This window comes from Polypterus senegalus, chromosome 12 (genome assembly GCF_016835505.1).
Source record: "Polypterus senegalus isolate Bchr_013 chromosome 12, ASM1683550v1, whole genome shotgun sequence".
NCBI lineage: Eukaryota > Metazoa > Chordata > Cladistia > Polypteriformes > Polypteridae > Polypterus > Polypterus senegalus.
Genome location: NC_053165.1, coordinates 160,016,667 through 160,033,092, shown reverse-complemented (window position 1 = coordinate 160,033,092; position 16,426 = coordinate 160,016,667). Strand labels below are relative to the sequence as shown.

The 16,426-nt window shown below is 43.8% G+C and overlaps 1 protein-coding gene across 1 annotated transcript in view; it reads right to left on the bottom strand.

The window, feature by feature from the left end:
- Positions 1-643: 643 nt before the first annotated feature.
- The window catches only part of LOC120540050 (voltage-dependent P/Q-type calcium channel subunit alpha-1A-like), a 514,575-nt gene continuing 498,792 nt past the window's right edge, over positions 644-16,426 (bottom strand). The window contains exons 49-51 of the mRNA XM_039770511.1: positions 15,331-15,523; positions 12,117-12,355; positions 644-1,364 (exon numbers count right to left, since the gene is read on the bottom strand). Of these exons, the coding sequence (XP_039626445.1) occupies positions 687-1,364; positions 12,117-12,355; positions 15,331-15,523 (1,110 nt within the window). The 3' untranslated portion in view covers positions 644-686. The remainder of the gene's footprint in view (positions 1,365-12,116; positions 12,356-15,330; positions 15,524-16,426) is intronic.

Sequence of the window (16,426 nt, the reverse complement as noted above, 5' to 3'; positions counted from 1 at the left end):
AAATACTGAAATAAAGCGTTTTTTTTCTTTCCAAGTTCCTTATCGCAGGCAACAGTAGGGTTGAGCTGTGAACTCCCAGTGGCTGCAGGTGTGGTGTGCGAATCTCTCATCCCCACCCACACTCATAGCAGCTCACACAGTCACGGTAGCAGGCGCTGAAATACTGTTATTAACAAGTAAACGTAAATGATAAAACTCATCAATATCAGGAAACTGTGATTCTTCTTACTTCATAGTTGAAAGAAGTGGTTGTTCCTTTGTATTTGTGGTTTCAGGCATAGATAAGACTTTTGCTGAATAGTTTTTTTTTTCAGGATGTGGGGTCGGGAGTTGACCCCTCAGTGCTTTAAAGAAGTTTGATTTATTTCATTATGATTATGTTTCAAAATACCCAGGTTTTCCACAATACTCCTTTCCCCCTCCCTGCAAGGATTTTTTTTTTGCAAAAAATTGACATATCTTCCTCTGTTCATCACAACAGAACAAGGCCACAGAAAAAAACACCCTTGTTTCTTATTTTTTCTTCACTTGGCAAATTTAGAATTATTCTAATATATATATATATATATATATATATATATATATATATATATAAACAATAGAGAGAGAGAGAGAGAGAGTGCTGTGGCTTTCCTTAAAAGAAAAGGAGAAAAAAAAAAACAAAAATAACCCAAAAAAACTTGAGGCTAGCACCAGTCATCCTCATCAGTTTCACTGTAGGGTTCATGCAGGCCCTTTCTGGTGCCTCCTCTTTGCAGTTGCTTCTGTGTCCCTTGATGGTGGGGGGAGGAAGAGGTGTAATACCCATTGGGCACCCGCCTAGTAGGAACATGCCTCGATGGCGAGGGGGGTGCCCGATGGGAAGTCCTGGGTGATCGCCCCATGTTGGAACTGTTGTTAGGGGCTGATATCATGGCCTCTTTAAAGGTGCGATGGTCATCCTCATCTTCTGATCCCGAGCATTGATAGTAGCATCTGTCCTGCTCGTGGTCCTGCTGCGACATATGGGAACTGGCGGTAGACCACCGGCTGCCACTGGTATGCCTCTGTGCTCGTGGGGAATCGTTGCGCTCTGGATTCCATGGAGCAGAGCTGTGTCTTTCTGTGTGAGGCCCTCCTCGATGGTGGTGGTGGTGGTGATGCTCGGGCGCCGGAGGGGATAATCGTCGAGGAACAGGTGTTGGAACCCTGCCAGACTGCGGATGGGGTGTACACGATGTGCTCATGGCCTTACGGACAACTGGGGAATAAGTGACATGGGGACGGGGAGTGGAAGGGGTCTGTGGGAGCTGTCTGCGGCCGCGGCGAGGGGTGCTGGTGCCAGATGTTGAAGGGACAGGGCTCCCACTCACCGAACTACTGCCCTACATGAAAATTGAAACAAAGCAAATCAAAAGATACAACAAAATTAACAACAAAAGAAGAAACAACACAGAGACAGAATAATAAAAAATGACACCCAAGCAAAGAAAAAAAGAAAAAAAAAAGAGGGATGGAAAACAGAAAAACACAGAACAAAAAAATAAAAAGGGTTTCCAAATAACAAAACAAAACACAGAGAGAGAAGCAACAATTACAGAAAGAAAAGACAAAAAAGTAAAAAGAGAAATTGATTTCTGTAAGTCTTGGTGTTCCAATAGCATTTCCACTTAAACTTTAGTCCTATTGGCGCAAAAAGAGTAAAATGAACTTAGCAGCTAAGTCTGTGGTTAGACTGTGCTGCTGCTGCATGCATAATTAATGGGTCTCAGAAAAATTATTTTAAAATATCCAATCACATTCTTGCTTTCCTAGGACATCGGCTCAACAACAACAAGAACAACAGTTGCAGCAACAGTAATCATAAAGCAAGCTAAATTAAAGAAGCAACAAAAAAAACAATGTATAATGCATGCTGGACTGTAAAATAAAACAAGCAATTAGAAAAATCACACATGTAGGTTACTTTGCACATCATCACCCCTCCATGGACTTAAGTGGCATTTTTCGGCCATTGACCAAAACACAAACAACTCTAGTGAAACAGATCTCTGCAGCTCCTTCTCAGTTAATTATATGGAAAAACAGAAATGACAGATCCCACCGATGCTCAACTAGCAGATTCTGCTCTCATATAACCGGCATCTGAGGGATCCGCTGCAGTGCTGATAGCACGTTTACAGTATGTGTGTGCGGTTCAATCTCAGGATGTGGAAGTCATGAATACACCAGACTTAATGCAGGGGTCTCCAACCTTTATTCCCTCGAGAGCTACTTTTACAAAATGAAAACGGCCGAGAGCTCCTCGTGTCTTCTAACGTTTACTCAACCCAAACAGACTGAATACGCTTGTTTTGCCTGAACATTTACATAATGTCGGTGTCCACAACTCACATTTTGCATTAAAACATCACAAAAAATAGTTAGTGCATGTTGTACGTCTGTACGCATTTTCTCGTGTATCTCACACTATTGAGTTAAAACAGGAATGCTGTCAAAACAAAACAATGCAATTATAATACACAGATATGACTTCTTCATTTGCCACTTTGTCACATGTCACTGGGTCACTTTATTCACAGGTCCAGTTGCATGTGTGACGTGTTTTTTAGTTCGTCAGGTGACTGGCACTGAGGTGTGTGGTGGAGTGGAGCCACTGAGGTTCACTCTGATGGAGTCCTTTAGATGTTCGTCTGTCACTCTTGATCTGAACTTTGACTTCATGACATTCACGTCAGACTCACAGAGCTATGGAGACCCAAACACAGCAGACATGCTCAGAGCTGCTTAGTGAAGATTCTTATAGGTATCCGGCTCTGCTAAGCTCCAGAAATGCTGTTGAGACTTTAACTGCAGATTATTTTGAAGGTTTGCTAATAAATAAAATATAAAATCCAATGTCTGTCTGTCTGTCTGTCCACTTTTCACGAGAGAACTACTTCACAGATTTAGATCGGGTTTATTTCTATAATTTGCTTGAACATTCCGGTTGATTTTGCGACTTCTCTCATTTTGCTATGTGTCACAGTTTACTTGCCGTACCGAATTATTTGTGCGAATCCGAGAAACACACAGCGACAGGGCCTTCCTCACTCACGTGTCAGCTTTGGGGTGTGGTCCTTAACTCCGCTAGCAAACGAGAGAACAATTGAATTTAACTTTGTGTGTTATTTAGTTCTTGATGAGCTTGAGTCCGGATATTCTCTTAAGTGTGCGCCACATTGAAAAGACAGACTGCAATTCAAATTGTGAATCGTGATATGATTTTTTGGAAAGATCACCCACCCCTAATTTGACTAATCAAAACCCTTTGGCAAGCTACTTGGAAAGGGGTTACGAGCTACTGGCAGCTCACGAGCAACATGTTGGAGACCCCTGACTTAATGAATGCAGCAAAATCTAGACAGGAAATTACCTGCAGTTTCCAAGAGAACACAAACATCAGAAAAATGGAGTTTCTAGTAGGGCAAAGGAGCAAAACATTGAGCTAACCCTAACCTAACCCTAACCCTAACCTTACTGAACTGAAAGATTTCAGTGCTCTGTAGTGGTCCAGTCAAGCACTGGGCAGAAGTCTAACTGAAAGTTCATAGCAAGAGGATGAAATTGCTGTGTCCTAATAGTCCGAATCCAAAGTGAGGATGTTTGAGCAACACTGGAAAGAACACTGGGTGAAAGTGGTAGCATACTGGCAGCTGGCAGAGACCTTTCGCAAAATACGGAAGGCTACAGTTATTTTCTGCATTATATTTATAATTAATTTTGAAAGATCTGCGGAACTATATTTTCACATTATTGAGTTTTCTGTGTTGTTCAATGACAAAAAATGATTTAATAAATTTTAATGCAATAAAGGTATAAAACATCAGTACATACTTAACAGAATAAACAGACCTGAATCATTTTTATTTCTATGAGAAGGGTTGTGAAAAAACTGTGAACATATTGGTAGTAGGGCTGCATGTTATTATGCTACATTCCACCTTATAAGTTTATTATTTCCTTTTATTTATCAATGTAGATAAAGTCTATCCATTTGCTATCTCAGCAGGAGTATCCCACCCAACAAAGTATAATACTCAGGTGCAGGGTCACAAAATGCAAGAAACTAATCTATAGCAAATTATTCACTTCTGGGTCTTTACCATTACTGTTTCTAGAATCAGACAATGAAAGAGAATGTTTAGGCTTTTCTTCAAATTTACAGCAACAGCTTAAGTAAAACGTTTCTGAAGGTTTGCAGTACTGTGACAAAGTGTTTAAAAGCCAGTTTCACATTAGCAATCCAGTTTGTTTACTGGGCGCATGGCAATGTAGCCCTCTAGCAGATAAAGAGCTGGAACTGGAATGGAAAAATGTAATATGCCCACTGTCGAAATAACAAACCAGTAACATTTTAATAAGTGGAAACTTATTTACACCACGCAAAAGAGCTGTAACTGCTGTACTGTCACCACACATGTTTCCTCTTATCAGAATCAGAAATCTTTGATACAAGAGTGAAAACAGCAATGTGTGGGAAGCTACAGTTAGTTGTGCTTGGATTCAGGAGAGGAATCAAGGCATGATTTACACCAGGGGTGCCCAAGTTCAGTCCTGGAGGGCAGCAGTGGCTTCAGGTTTTCATTCTAACCCTTTTCTTAATCAGTGATCTGTTTTTGCTGCTAATTAACTTCTTTTGAATACATTTTAATTGACTTGGTTTTTAAGATTTGTTCCTCTGAATTTCTTTCTTTATCATTCCTCTGAGTTGCTTCATTTCTTTCCTTAAATGGCACCCAAAAAGAAATGATACATAAAATGAGGGAGCGAACAGAAGGTCACCTAAGTCAGGGCCTCAAACGCCAACCAATTCCACTCCAACCAATTGCTTATTGAGGCGCCAATTCTTGTTGTTAATTAAACTCGTTTTTTAATTCCATGGCTTGGTGCTGCTCTCATTGTGCAATAGCAGACATTTCAGAAATTATGGATTTTCTCTTTTCTAAGAGCAGATCAGCATTCCTGAGACCTTTCTTTATTTTCAGATATTGTATGATGGTTTGCAGGTCCTGTTTTGGCTCATTTTGTATCTCATTATTGTTTGGCTGCTAATTAAGGAAAAATAAACAACTGAGGGGTCTGAGTCTTCAAGAACAAGTCAAATAAAATGAATTCAAAAGAAGTTAATTAGCAGCAAAAACAGGTCACTTATTAAGAAAAGGGTTAGAATGAAAACCTGCAGCCACTGCGGCCCTCCAGGACTGGAGTTGGGCACCCCTGACTTATATATTCAGAAATACTAAATAACAAAATGTTCTGTTTAAAAAATATACGTGAAAAGTCATATAGTGTAGTAGATCGACATTTTTATTTGTGCAACTATTGTACATGTTTAGGCCAAATTTGCACTGTCATGTGCTCTATTCTATATTAAATTTTGTTTTTTACTACTGTACTTTTAATTCATTCATATGTATTGCATTCATATTGATTTTTCAGGCTGCTACGTTTAAAGGCATCTCCAAAATGAATAATGGTAATAATAGTAAAAAACACTAAATAGCCATATACAGTAGCAGGCATGTTTCATTGATTTGTGTTATTCTGCGACAATTATAGATAGATAGATAGATAGATAGATAGATAGATAGATAGATAGATAGATAGATAGATAAATGAAAGGCACTAGATAGATAGATAGTGTCACACACGTGTGCATGGGAAGCAGCTGAAGGGCTTAGGAAATATTGTTTATACATCTGCCCAGGGGGGGCGGGGTGCACTGACGCTCTTTCTGAGTTCTCTACAGGTCTTACCCGGGAAATCCCACCAGGAACCGCCATTTCCAGGAAGGACACATCACTTCGGTTCCGGCCCCAAGAATGAGGCCACTTCCGGTTCCGGCCCCAAGGATGATGTCACTTCCAGTTCCGGCCCAGAGGACGACATCATTTCCGCCCTCTGCACTATAAAGCTCACTGCCTTGGCTTAGGCAGGCAGTTCTGTTTTGGACTCTGTTGTGTAAACAACTATTGCAATGCCTCAAAGACTTTTGCAGCCGGGAAACCGTAATAAAGCGGGTGGCTGCCCCAAACCTTTCCGCGTCTCTGGTCTCCACTTATTACAGTGGCGTAGTCGGCAGGATGGTGTCCCCGATGAACCGGGACACGAACTATCATGGAACCAGGTGGGTGAGTACCGGGGCCGAGTTTCAGGGCGGGGAGTGCGCCAGAGGGTCAGGAAGGACGGTGCAGGCTCTGCTCCATGAGCATAACCGGTGGGACCACCCATCTCGTGGAGAGCGTAGAGGGGACCCACAGGCGTGGGCTGGCTTCTGGGGAACACACACGAGTGGCTCAGTATGCTCTCCTTGGCAGGAAAGCCGAGCTGCCCATCGGGACCAAGGTCCCAGTTAGCGATGGGTTGTCCCCAGGCCGGCAGGTGAAGAAATCATAAACTGGGAGTTTAACCCAAGCAAAGGGCTGTCAGAGCAGGCTATGGCTCTCTGGCAACAGGTGGGTGAGTGGCTACGGCCATTGAGTTAACCCCTTACAAATAGTGCAGCAAGTGGCCTGTTTTCTGCTGCTAAAATACTACCCCAGGAATTTGCCCAGCCGCCTGGGGCGAATTCCATTCTATGGACGAGCTGCTGCAGCTCTTGCAAACCCAGAGGCCGGCTGTGAAACCTGGGAGGGCAGAACAGCCGCTCTGTGGACTACCCGGGAGCTATGTCCCACTAAAGCAGTCCCTTCCACGCATTCCAGAGCTTGTTCCGAAGTCGCCGGGCCGTCTGGCTTGCGACCTGTCGGGGAACAAGGCGGACCGTAGGGGACAATGGCGGGGTTGTTTGTGTGCCCTTAGCAATCCCTGGCGGATAAACATACGGGGAGCTTCTTATTAATGGACATAAGATAACAGCGCTGTTGATTCCGGCAGTAGCGTGTCTGTCGTTGCTCGCCGTTTTATTCTACCGCAACAGTGGATTAAAAAGAAGACCAGTCTAAAATGTATACACGGAGATATCCGCTCGTACAATACCGCCCGGTGTTACATATGTCTCGGAGGAACCCTTCGACAGCTTACCGTGGCGGTGCATCCGGATCCTCCGTTTCCCGTAATCCTCGGGCGAGACTGGTCTGATAGTAACGGCGTAGTTTAGTAAGCATTCCCGAAAACTTATGGCCTCGTTATAGATGACAACGATTCATCTCAAGTTGCTTCCACACCGTGTAATCAGCCGACAGGGAGTGGGGCGGTAGGCCAAGAGAGTGAAGACACTCCCGGACCGTCGCGGGCTACTACGTCATCCACTAGCGCCCGGCAGCGAGGAGGAATCTCCGCCCCTTGAGGTCAGACCGGACCCGCTCTCTGAGTTGCACTTTCAGTTTAGAGCGGCGCCGCTTCTTTCAAGAGAACAGTGGAATGACGACTCTCTGAAACACATAAAGAATGCAGTGGTTCTCGTTAGCGCCAACGCGCATTTGCCCATGCCACAGGGACCTCACTTTGTCGTTGATAATGATTGTTGTATCGGGTCGCTGAACATGAGGGAAGGTCCGGAAGTTGTTGCTAATCCAGCGGACCTACGGCGGCAGGTTTGCGAGTTAGCACACTCCCACCTTCTTGGAGGCCATCTCGGCTCCGATAAAACATTAGAGCGAATTAAGCTCCGTTTTTTCTGGCCGGGGATTAATGAGGAGGTTCGCGCTTTGCGTTTCCTGTCCGGAATGTCAACTGCGGCAAATTCCTAGGAGGACCGTGCTCCTCTGGTTCCCCTTCCCCTTATTGACGTTCCCTTTGATAGGATTGGGGTTGACATAGTAGGACCCCTAGAACCCTCAGGCCGAGGATATAAATATATACTCGTCCTCGTGGATTATGCTACCCGATTCCCTGAAGCCGTTCCGTTGCGCTCGGCTACCACAAAAAATATTGCACGGGAACTAGTAGGAGTCTTTTCGCGTAGGCATTCCTAGAGAAGTCCTGACGGACCAAGGAACGCCTTTTACCTCGGAAACGTTCAAGGAGACTGCCAAGTTACTGAAAATAAAGCATTTAAAGACCTCGGTGTATCATCCTCAAACCGATGGCCTAGTGGAGAGATTTAATCAAACTCTCAAGCAAATGCTACGTAAGGTAGTCAGCAAGGATGGGAGGGATTGGGACCAACTCCTCCCCTTGTCCTCTTTGCATATCGGAAGTTCCTCAAGCCTCTACGGGTTCTCTCCATTTGAATTACTGTACGGAAGACAACCCCGGGGTTTATTGGATATTTTAAAAGAGGGCTGGGAAGGGGAGGCACAGCCCTCCACTAATATTTTGGAATATATCGCCCAATTGCGCGGTAGATTTGATGCAATAAGACCGATTCTAAAAGTCATATAGAGAGGCGCAATCAGCACAGGCCGCCTTTATGACCGTGTACGACTCTCCGGGAGTTCCAACCGGGGGATCGCGTCATGGTATTGGTACCAACTTCTCACTCTAAACTGCTCGCCCATTGGCTAGGCCCCTACGAAATTAAGGAAAGGAAGGGATTGGTTGACTATTTGGTGAAACAGCCCAATCGCCGACCAGCTGAGCGAATATATCATGTAAACCTGCTGAAACCGTGGAAGGAGAGGGGCCCCGATCCCTCCTCCGGACAGCCCTGCTCTCTCTTCGAAGTAAGTTCCCTTAATTTCGCGAGCAGCTATCCCCAGGCAGAAACAAGAGCTCGAAGCAGCTATCCGCTCTGTCCCAGAGGTGGTAAGTGAAAAACCCGGTCGGACCTCTCTGATTGCGCATGACATATTGACTGACCGGGGTGATCGTCCGTGGCGACCCTACAGACTCCCGGAGGCAAAGAAAGTAGAAGTGGAACTGGAAATCAAGCGAATGCTGGCACTAGGAGTAATCGAGGAAAGTAGTAGTCCCTGGTCCAGTCCCATCGTCTTGATTGCTAAGCCTGACGGCAGTTGGAGGTTTTGCAATGACTTCCGTCGGCTTAACCAAGTTTCCAATTGATGCTTATCCCATGCCTCGTGGATGACCTCCTCGAGACTGGGACCAGCCAAATTCTTGACTACACTTGACATGACAAAGGGGTACTGGCAGGTTCCTTTAACGGAGTCCGCGAAGGAAAAAAACGCGTTTAGCACTCCTAGCGGACACTGGCAGTATCGTGTCCTTCCATTCGGTTACACGGGCCTGCGACTTTTCAGCGTCTGGTGGACAAAGTGCTCCGGCCCCATAACTCGTTCTGTGCTGCCTATCTGGATGGCGTGTCATCTATTCCAGCACCTGGAAGGAACACATACAGCAGGTCACAGCAGTATTACGGACACTGGGAGAGGCCGGGCTCCGAATCAACCCCAAGAAATGTTTCTTTGGATTGAGGGAAGCCAAATATTTGGGCTACCTAGTGGGCCGGGGTACTGTGAGGCCACAGTGTTCCAAGTTGCAAGCCATAATGGCCTGGCCCGTCCAAAACCAAGCGGCAAGTCCAATCCTTTCTCGGTTTGGCGGGTACTACCGCCGGTTTGTGCCTCGCTTCTCGAGAGCGCGCCTTGACCGACTTGACAAAGAAAAGAGCTCCTAATACGGTGGTATGGTCTGATAAAGCGGAAGCTGCATTCAGTGACTTAAAAAGGGCTCTAACTTCAGCACCTATCTTGATCTCCCTAACTTCTCTCTCCTTTTATCCTCCAGGCGGACGCTTCGGACACAGGCTTGGGTGCCGTGTTGAGCCAAAGCGTCGACGGTGTTGAACACCCCGTTATGTACCTGAGCCGGAAACTGTTGGACAGGGAGACCAGGTACGCGGCGGTGGAGAAAGAGGCTCTGGCGATCAAATGGGCAGTAACTCAGCTGCGGTACTACCTCTTGGGTCGCGTGTTCACTCTGGTGACGGATCATGCACCTCTGAAGTGGATGGCCCTTCACAGGGAGTCGAATCCACGGGTCACGAGGTGGTTTCTTGACCTGCAGCAGTACAAGTATACGCTCGTTCATCGACAGGGGTCTCTTCATGCCAACGCCGATGCCCTCTCCCGGCCCACGACCTCGGTGCAGGTCGCCCGACCACGGGTCTGGGCTGAGGGGAGTCTTGTCACACACGTGTGCATGGGAAGCAGCTGAAGTGCTTAGGAAATACTGTTTATACATCTGCTTGGGGGCGGTGTGCACTGATGCTCTTTCTGAGTTCTCTGCAGGTCTTACCCGGGAAATCCCACCAGGAACCGCCATTTCCAGGAAGGACACATCACTTCCGGTTCCGGCCCCAAGAATGAGGTCACTTCCGGTTCCGGCCCCAAGGATGATGTCACTTCCAGTTCCGGCCCAGAGGACGACATCATTTCCGCCCTCTGCACTATAAAGCTCACTGCCTTGGCTTAGGCAGGCAGTTCTGTTTTGGACTCTGTGTTGTAAACTACTATTGCAATGCCTCAACGACTTTTGCAGCCGGGAAACCGTAATAAACGGGTGGCTGCCCCAAACCTTTCCGCGTCTCTGGTCTCCACTTATTACAATAGATAGATAGATAGATAGATACTTTATTAATTCCAAGGGGAAATTCCCATACTCCAGCAGCAGCATACTGATAAATAACAATATTAAATTAAAGAGTGATAACAATGCAGGTAAAACAGACAATAACTGTATAATGTTAACGTTTACCCCCCCATGGGTGGAATTAAAGAGTCGTATAGTGTGGGGTCTCCTCAGTCTGTCAGTGGAGCTGCTCCTCTGTCTGGAGATGATCCTGTTCAGTGGATGCAGTGGATTCTCCATTATTGCCAGTATTTTTTAAACAATATTTTAGTAAAATATTCATAATAAGGATATGCATAATGCTTCAATTCATTGGTAGGCAGGATGTGGGTCATTAAATCATGGATGGTGGGTCACCTGCTCACAGATTCCTCTAACAAACACCTCCTGATCTGCCCTCACAGCCCTGACAACCATCCTTCTCAGTTCCCGTACAGACTGGCGTTGCCATCAAGCTGTGTGCTGCAACTCCTCTCCATGATATCCGGGGTGCCCTGTGAGATGAAACATCTCTTTCTGGGCACACTGGCAACACCAACACAACCTTCAGCGTCTTGCCATGGAAAGTCTCCCACATCACATTAGGGTCAGCAGTCGCACACAAGTCCATAAGTTCCTCACACAAACTGCGTGGAAAGCCATTAGAAACAGCCTGATCTTGGAGTCTGGCCAGGTCCAGCCTCATTCACCTAGTTAAACATTGTCGGGCAACCAGTGCGCGCTGTGGAATTTTCTAGGGGCGCCGCGAAAACTTTTGCAAAATATTTAAAATTGATAACGTTTAAAAAAATATATTTTATGTTGGAAAAACAGATAACAGAACAAGTCTAAGAAACGCGAGAGACTTCAAATGATCGACAAGGAAATGCGCGTCTGTCTTTCGAAAATCGATCCTCGCTTCAATCTCATATGTGCTGAAAAACAATCTCAACGTTCACATTAATTATATTTAAGATTTATACTTTGACTCCTTTATTAATAAACTGTCTTTCAAACTTGTAAAATTAACTGTTTTTATTGCCGATTGTCCATAGATTGTGTCGTCACGACTTTATTTATGGGCAGTCCCTCTGGTGCGCCGCGAAAGAAAATTTTTGGACTTAGTGCGCCGCAACTCGAAAAAGGTTGCCTTTCACTGACCTAGTAGGTGGTAGCCTGCTGAACCTAAGTTGGATCTTCAGAGTTGCAGCAAAAAGTCTGTGGTCAGAATTCACAAACTGGGCACTTCTGCAGACCCTGCAGTTTTGTAGGAGCCTCCAGTGCCTACCCACAAGGATGTGATCGATCGATCTTCACCGCGCCACCAGTGCATACTCCCCGACTTGACTTGACTTGACGTGATACTATTAACAATGGTAGGCACTTTATTAGGTTCAAAGGTTTAAAAGACGATCAGATTAATTGTGGTTTACAACTAAGGGTTGGAGTGCTAGTGTGAAAGGTGCTTTTGATTCGACTTGCATTGTAAGCATAGAAAAGGGTTAAGTACTGCAAGATCTCCAGAAATGATATAATAGATAAGCATGGAAAACAGCTCAAGGAAAGCTGTGGATTATTATTATTATGATTTTTTTTTTTTTTTACAGTATTCATTTATGTGGACAACTATGTATGAGGCCCACCTGTCTGTGAGGCATGCAGTCTCGGCCTTCACTGGGAGAGCGTGACCACCGGCGATCCCTTATTCGCTGTCCACCATAATCATGACGCTCAGGAGGGTAGCGGTCCTTATCCACTGAACCATGGTGATGATGATGGTGGTGATGGTGCTTCCTGTCCTTTGGCCGACCACGCTCCCGGTCTTTTTCCTTTGGAGGTAAGTCTCCCGACTGAGTTGTTGTGCTGAGGTCGGTGCCTAATCCTGAAAACCAAGAGATGGGTTATAGGAGAACACACTGCAGCCAGAGTCCAGTGGGAAATACTGAATGTCATTTGGTTTCTACACACAATACAGCATATTATTTTACAATCCGTGTTTTTAAAAAACTTTAATTTTTTAATACTTTCAGCTATAAATGTGATTACCTGGGTGAAATGAGTATTAGGGACTGAACATGGAAGGAGAAAATAACCATGGGAATGAAATGAAAATGTGCAGGTAGGGGGGTTAAATTATCAAATCATTTTATATTCTGAACACATTTCTGTTGATGAGATACAAACGGAACATTTAGTTCAAGTTAGACTGTTAAGTTGTATGTTGCAAACTATTGGTGATCCTATTAAAATGCAGTCAGGTACATTAGCTTCAAACAGAAGACCAAACTTTTCTTGTAGCTCCTAGTGAAATGGTGCCTGACCTCCTTGGCACCCCCAGAATGCTGCACCGATTTATTTGTGCAAATTCAAGCGACACGCAGCGTGCCGAGGGGAGGGGAAGGCGGGACCTCAGGAGTAATGAGCCGGGTGGAGCCATCCTCTCTCACGCGCCAGCCTCCATTTGAGTTTCTCCACCTTTTTTCACGTGTTGGAGCGTACCTTGCCTCCTCTTAGCTAGTGGTACCTGCATCATCTGGAGATTGTTAAGGTGTAACGTTTGACGTTTTTGACAGAGAGAACAGAGCTCTGTCTGTTTTAGAGGGTACCTCCTCACTCACGCGCCAGCCTTGGAGTGTATCTTACCTCCGCTTAGCTAGCGAATGAGAGAAATACTTAACGGATTTAGATCTGTTTTTTTTCTAGAATTTGCTTGAACATTCCGGTAGATTTTTGAGACTTCTGTTATCGCACTAAGAATCATAGTTTGCTAGCAGGAGTGATTTATTTTTGCGCTAATCCGAGACAGAGGATGCGGGCCGAGGGGAGGGGGGAAGAGTGACGTTAGGAGTGGGGAGCTGGGCGGGGCCTCCTCACTGTCCTGTTTCACTACTATGTGGGCGGAGCCGCGGGGGGCGGCTAGTTATATATATTTGCAGTTGCCACTAACACATGAAGTTTCCCATTTACAATCTTGTTTTTCCCATAGTATGTGAATATGGTACATGCCTTCCCAGGGAGAGTAGACTTATTGTTGTTTGGCATCATATAGTTCCCTGTAATTTTATAGCGCCATTAAAATACTCTCTGTTTAAAAAACTCTCTGGTGAAACCTGATTTCACTGCACCCACCAGGGCCTTTCTGTTTTTCAGTGACCTCGGGATAGAGTTTACTATAGACAGCCATCATGTAAAATAAAGATTGTTGTGTTTGTAGAAGATTTTAAAAGGCATTATTGATTAATATTAAAAGAGACATTTATTCTGTCCAATATATTTATAAAAACTGCTATTACAAGTGAAATGGGGGCTGTATGCATGCATAAATACAGTAGATACATCTTCCAACTTGCTTATGCCAATTCAGAGTTGCAGGGTAGAAAACCTATTATGGAAGTACTGGGTGCAGGTGAAGAGCCAACCCTGGACAGGGAGACAGTGCTTTACGCGACCCACCTAGCACACTCACGTGGGGCGCATTGAGAGTTACCAGTTATCCTAAGCTGTACATTTCTGGGGACCCACACAGACAGAGTGTGTAAACTCCACATAGACAGAGTCGCTGGATGTGTGAAGCAGCATTACTTGTTAAATGTATCTTTATTTATATATTCCTGTGTATTTACTTACTTATTGATTGATGGCTGTATTATTTGCCTTGTGAGTTTTTATCCTTTTTTATGTTTCTGCTGCTGTCTGCATTTGAATTTCCCCATGGGATTAATAAAAGGTTAGATAGATAGATAGATAGATAGATAGATATGAAAGGCACTATATAATAGATAGATAGATAGATAGATATGAAAGGCACTATATAATAGATAGATAGATAGATAGATAGATAGATAGATAGATAGATAGATAGATAGATAGATAGATAGATAGATAGATATGAAAGGCCAGTGGTGTAGCATGGGTGTCAGCTGCCTAGGGCGGAGGAAAATTTCGCCGCCCCCTTATTTAAGTATTTCAATTTAAAAGACTAAAATATGCAGTAATTCTTTGCTGCCCGGGGCGGGCTCCCCCCCACTACGCTACGCCACTGTGAAAGGCACTATATAATAGATAGATAGATAGATAGATAGATAGATGTGAAAGGCACTATATGATAGATAGATAGATAGATATGAAAGGCACTATATAATAGAGATAGATAGATAGATAGATAGATAGATTTGAAAGGCACTATATGATAGATAGATAGATAGATAGATAGATAGATAGATAGATAGGATACTTTATTGATCCTGAGGGAAATTCAAGTACTAGTAGCCAAGAATTAATTACGGTATACTGAGTTAAATAAAAGGATTTAAGCACACTTACTGCACACTAAATAATGGGCTCAAATAATTGTGCAAATGATACTGCTACCAAAGTGACAGGTGGCACATAATATCAAACTGACAGATACTAAAGTGACTTAATGTAGAATAAAATAAAGTGACATGGCTTTTGCTGATAGGGTAATAATAAACAAAAAAAAGGTTATATGTACAGTAATGTCCAATTAGTGAGATATTAGATACACTTTATGTAGTGCATAGCTAATACATCTAATATACAGTAGCTTATGAGAAGAGAAGGAGTATCAGGTTCAGAGCTCCACTGTTGTAAAGAGTTGAAGAGTCTAATGGCTCTGGGGACCAAAGATCTTTTGTATCTTTCCATATTGCAGTTCTGTGATAGCAGTAACTCCTGCATTAAAATGACACATTCTAAGGGAGCCATTAATGTAAAAATACCAAAAAAATAAGCAAGGTATTTACAAATACAATTAACAAACAAACAGATATCATTGGCTGTTTATAAACATCGATATCATGTAAGACTCCTTATAAAAATAAAAAAGCTTCTTGCCTGTGTCTGCATCAGTATATCTGCTAAGTGACCTCTCAGAGGTGCGATGTCCTCTCTCTCGGCGGCGATGATGTCGCTGGTTCTCCTCTGGGATTACCCGCTCGAGGGAGTAGTCGTCAAGCCTCATACCTTTGGACCGGCCATGACCGAGGCTGGAAGCTGAGCGCTTCATTGGGCTTGTGTCCGTGATGGTCTGCAAGGATACAGAGACAGTAGTGACAGTTAGTGGGGATCATTTTTCCTGATGTGTGACATTTGGCATCTCTTCACCACTGTATTCTACTGTTTACAAACAGCATGCACAAGAAACATGATTACGATTTTACAGATTTCAGTTATTCATGTCAAAGTTCTATGATATGAAAAATGAATATGATGCAGTCATCTACACAAGCAGATGGAGCATTGTACTTTTAGAGTAATGCATTTTTAATAGTTTAAACTTTATTCAGAGGTTATGCCAGACTCGTATGAGCACTATAACCCCATAAGTCTGAAACACTCTTTAGCTCAGATGTTGGTGCTTTTGACATTGATTATGTTTTAATACTGTGTATTGCAATTTTCTGGTTATCAGTTTCATCCAATGAGAGAGAAAAGAGCTGTGCCACTGAAAGATGTCTCCTTTTGCCTCTTCGGTAGACATTCTAGGCCTTAAAATAAAGGTGAAATACTTCAATGAAAATGCTAAAAATCTTACAGATCTGAAAATCATTAGCCAGTCTTTGATAGTTACACTTTGCTTTTTAATTTCCCTTCTTACTGTTCAAGAATGAGATGACTGATGGTTGCCACCCAGGAAAACACATTGTCATGATGCCTTAATTGACTGTCCTCTACTCAGCTTTATCGGATGCTAACAATACTCCACTGATAAAGAATACCATCTCAATGTTATCTTCCTGTAATATCAAGATGCCAGTTTGTGCAGATGTTCATTTACTGTATATGACACATATACAGTTACGTGCAAAATAAGGCCTAAAATAAGGCCTTTTTTAGAATTTGTTTTTTAAAAGTTTTGCAAATTCTGCTGTAGTCCTTGAGGTCACGTCAAGGTAGTATAATATGAGAGGCAAAGTCCCATATGCACTTA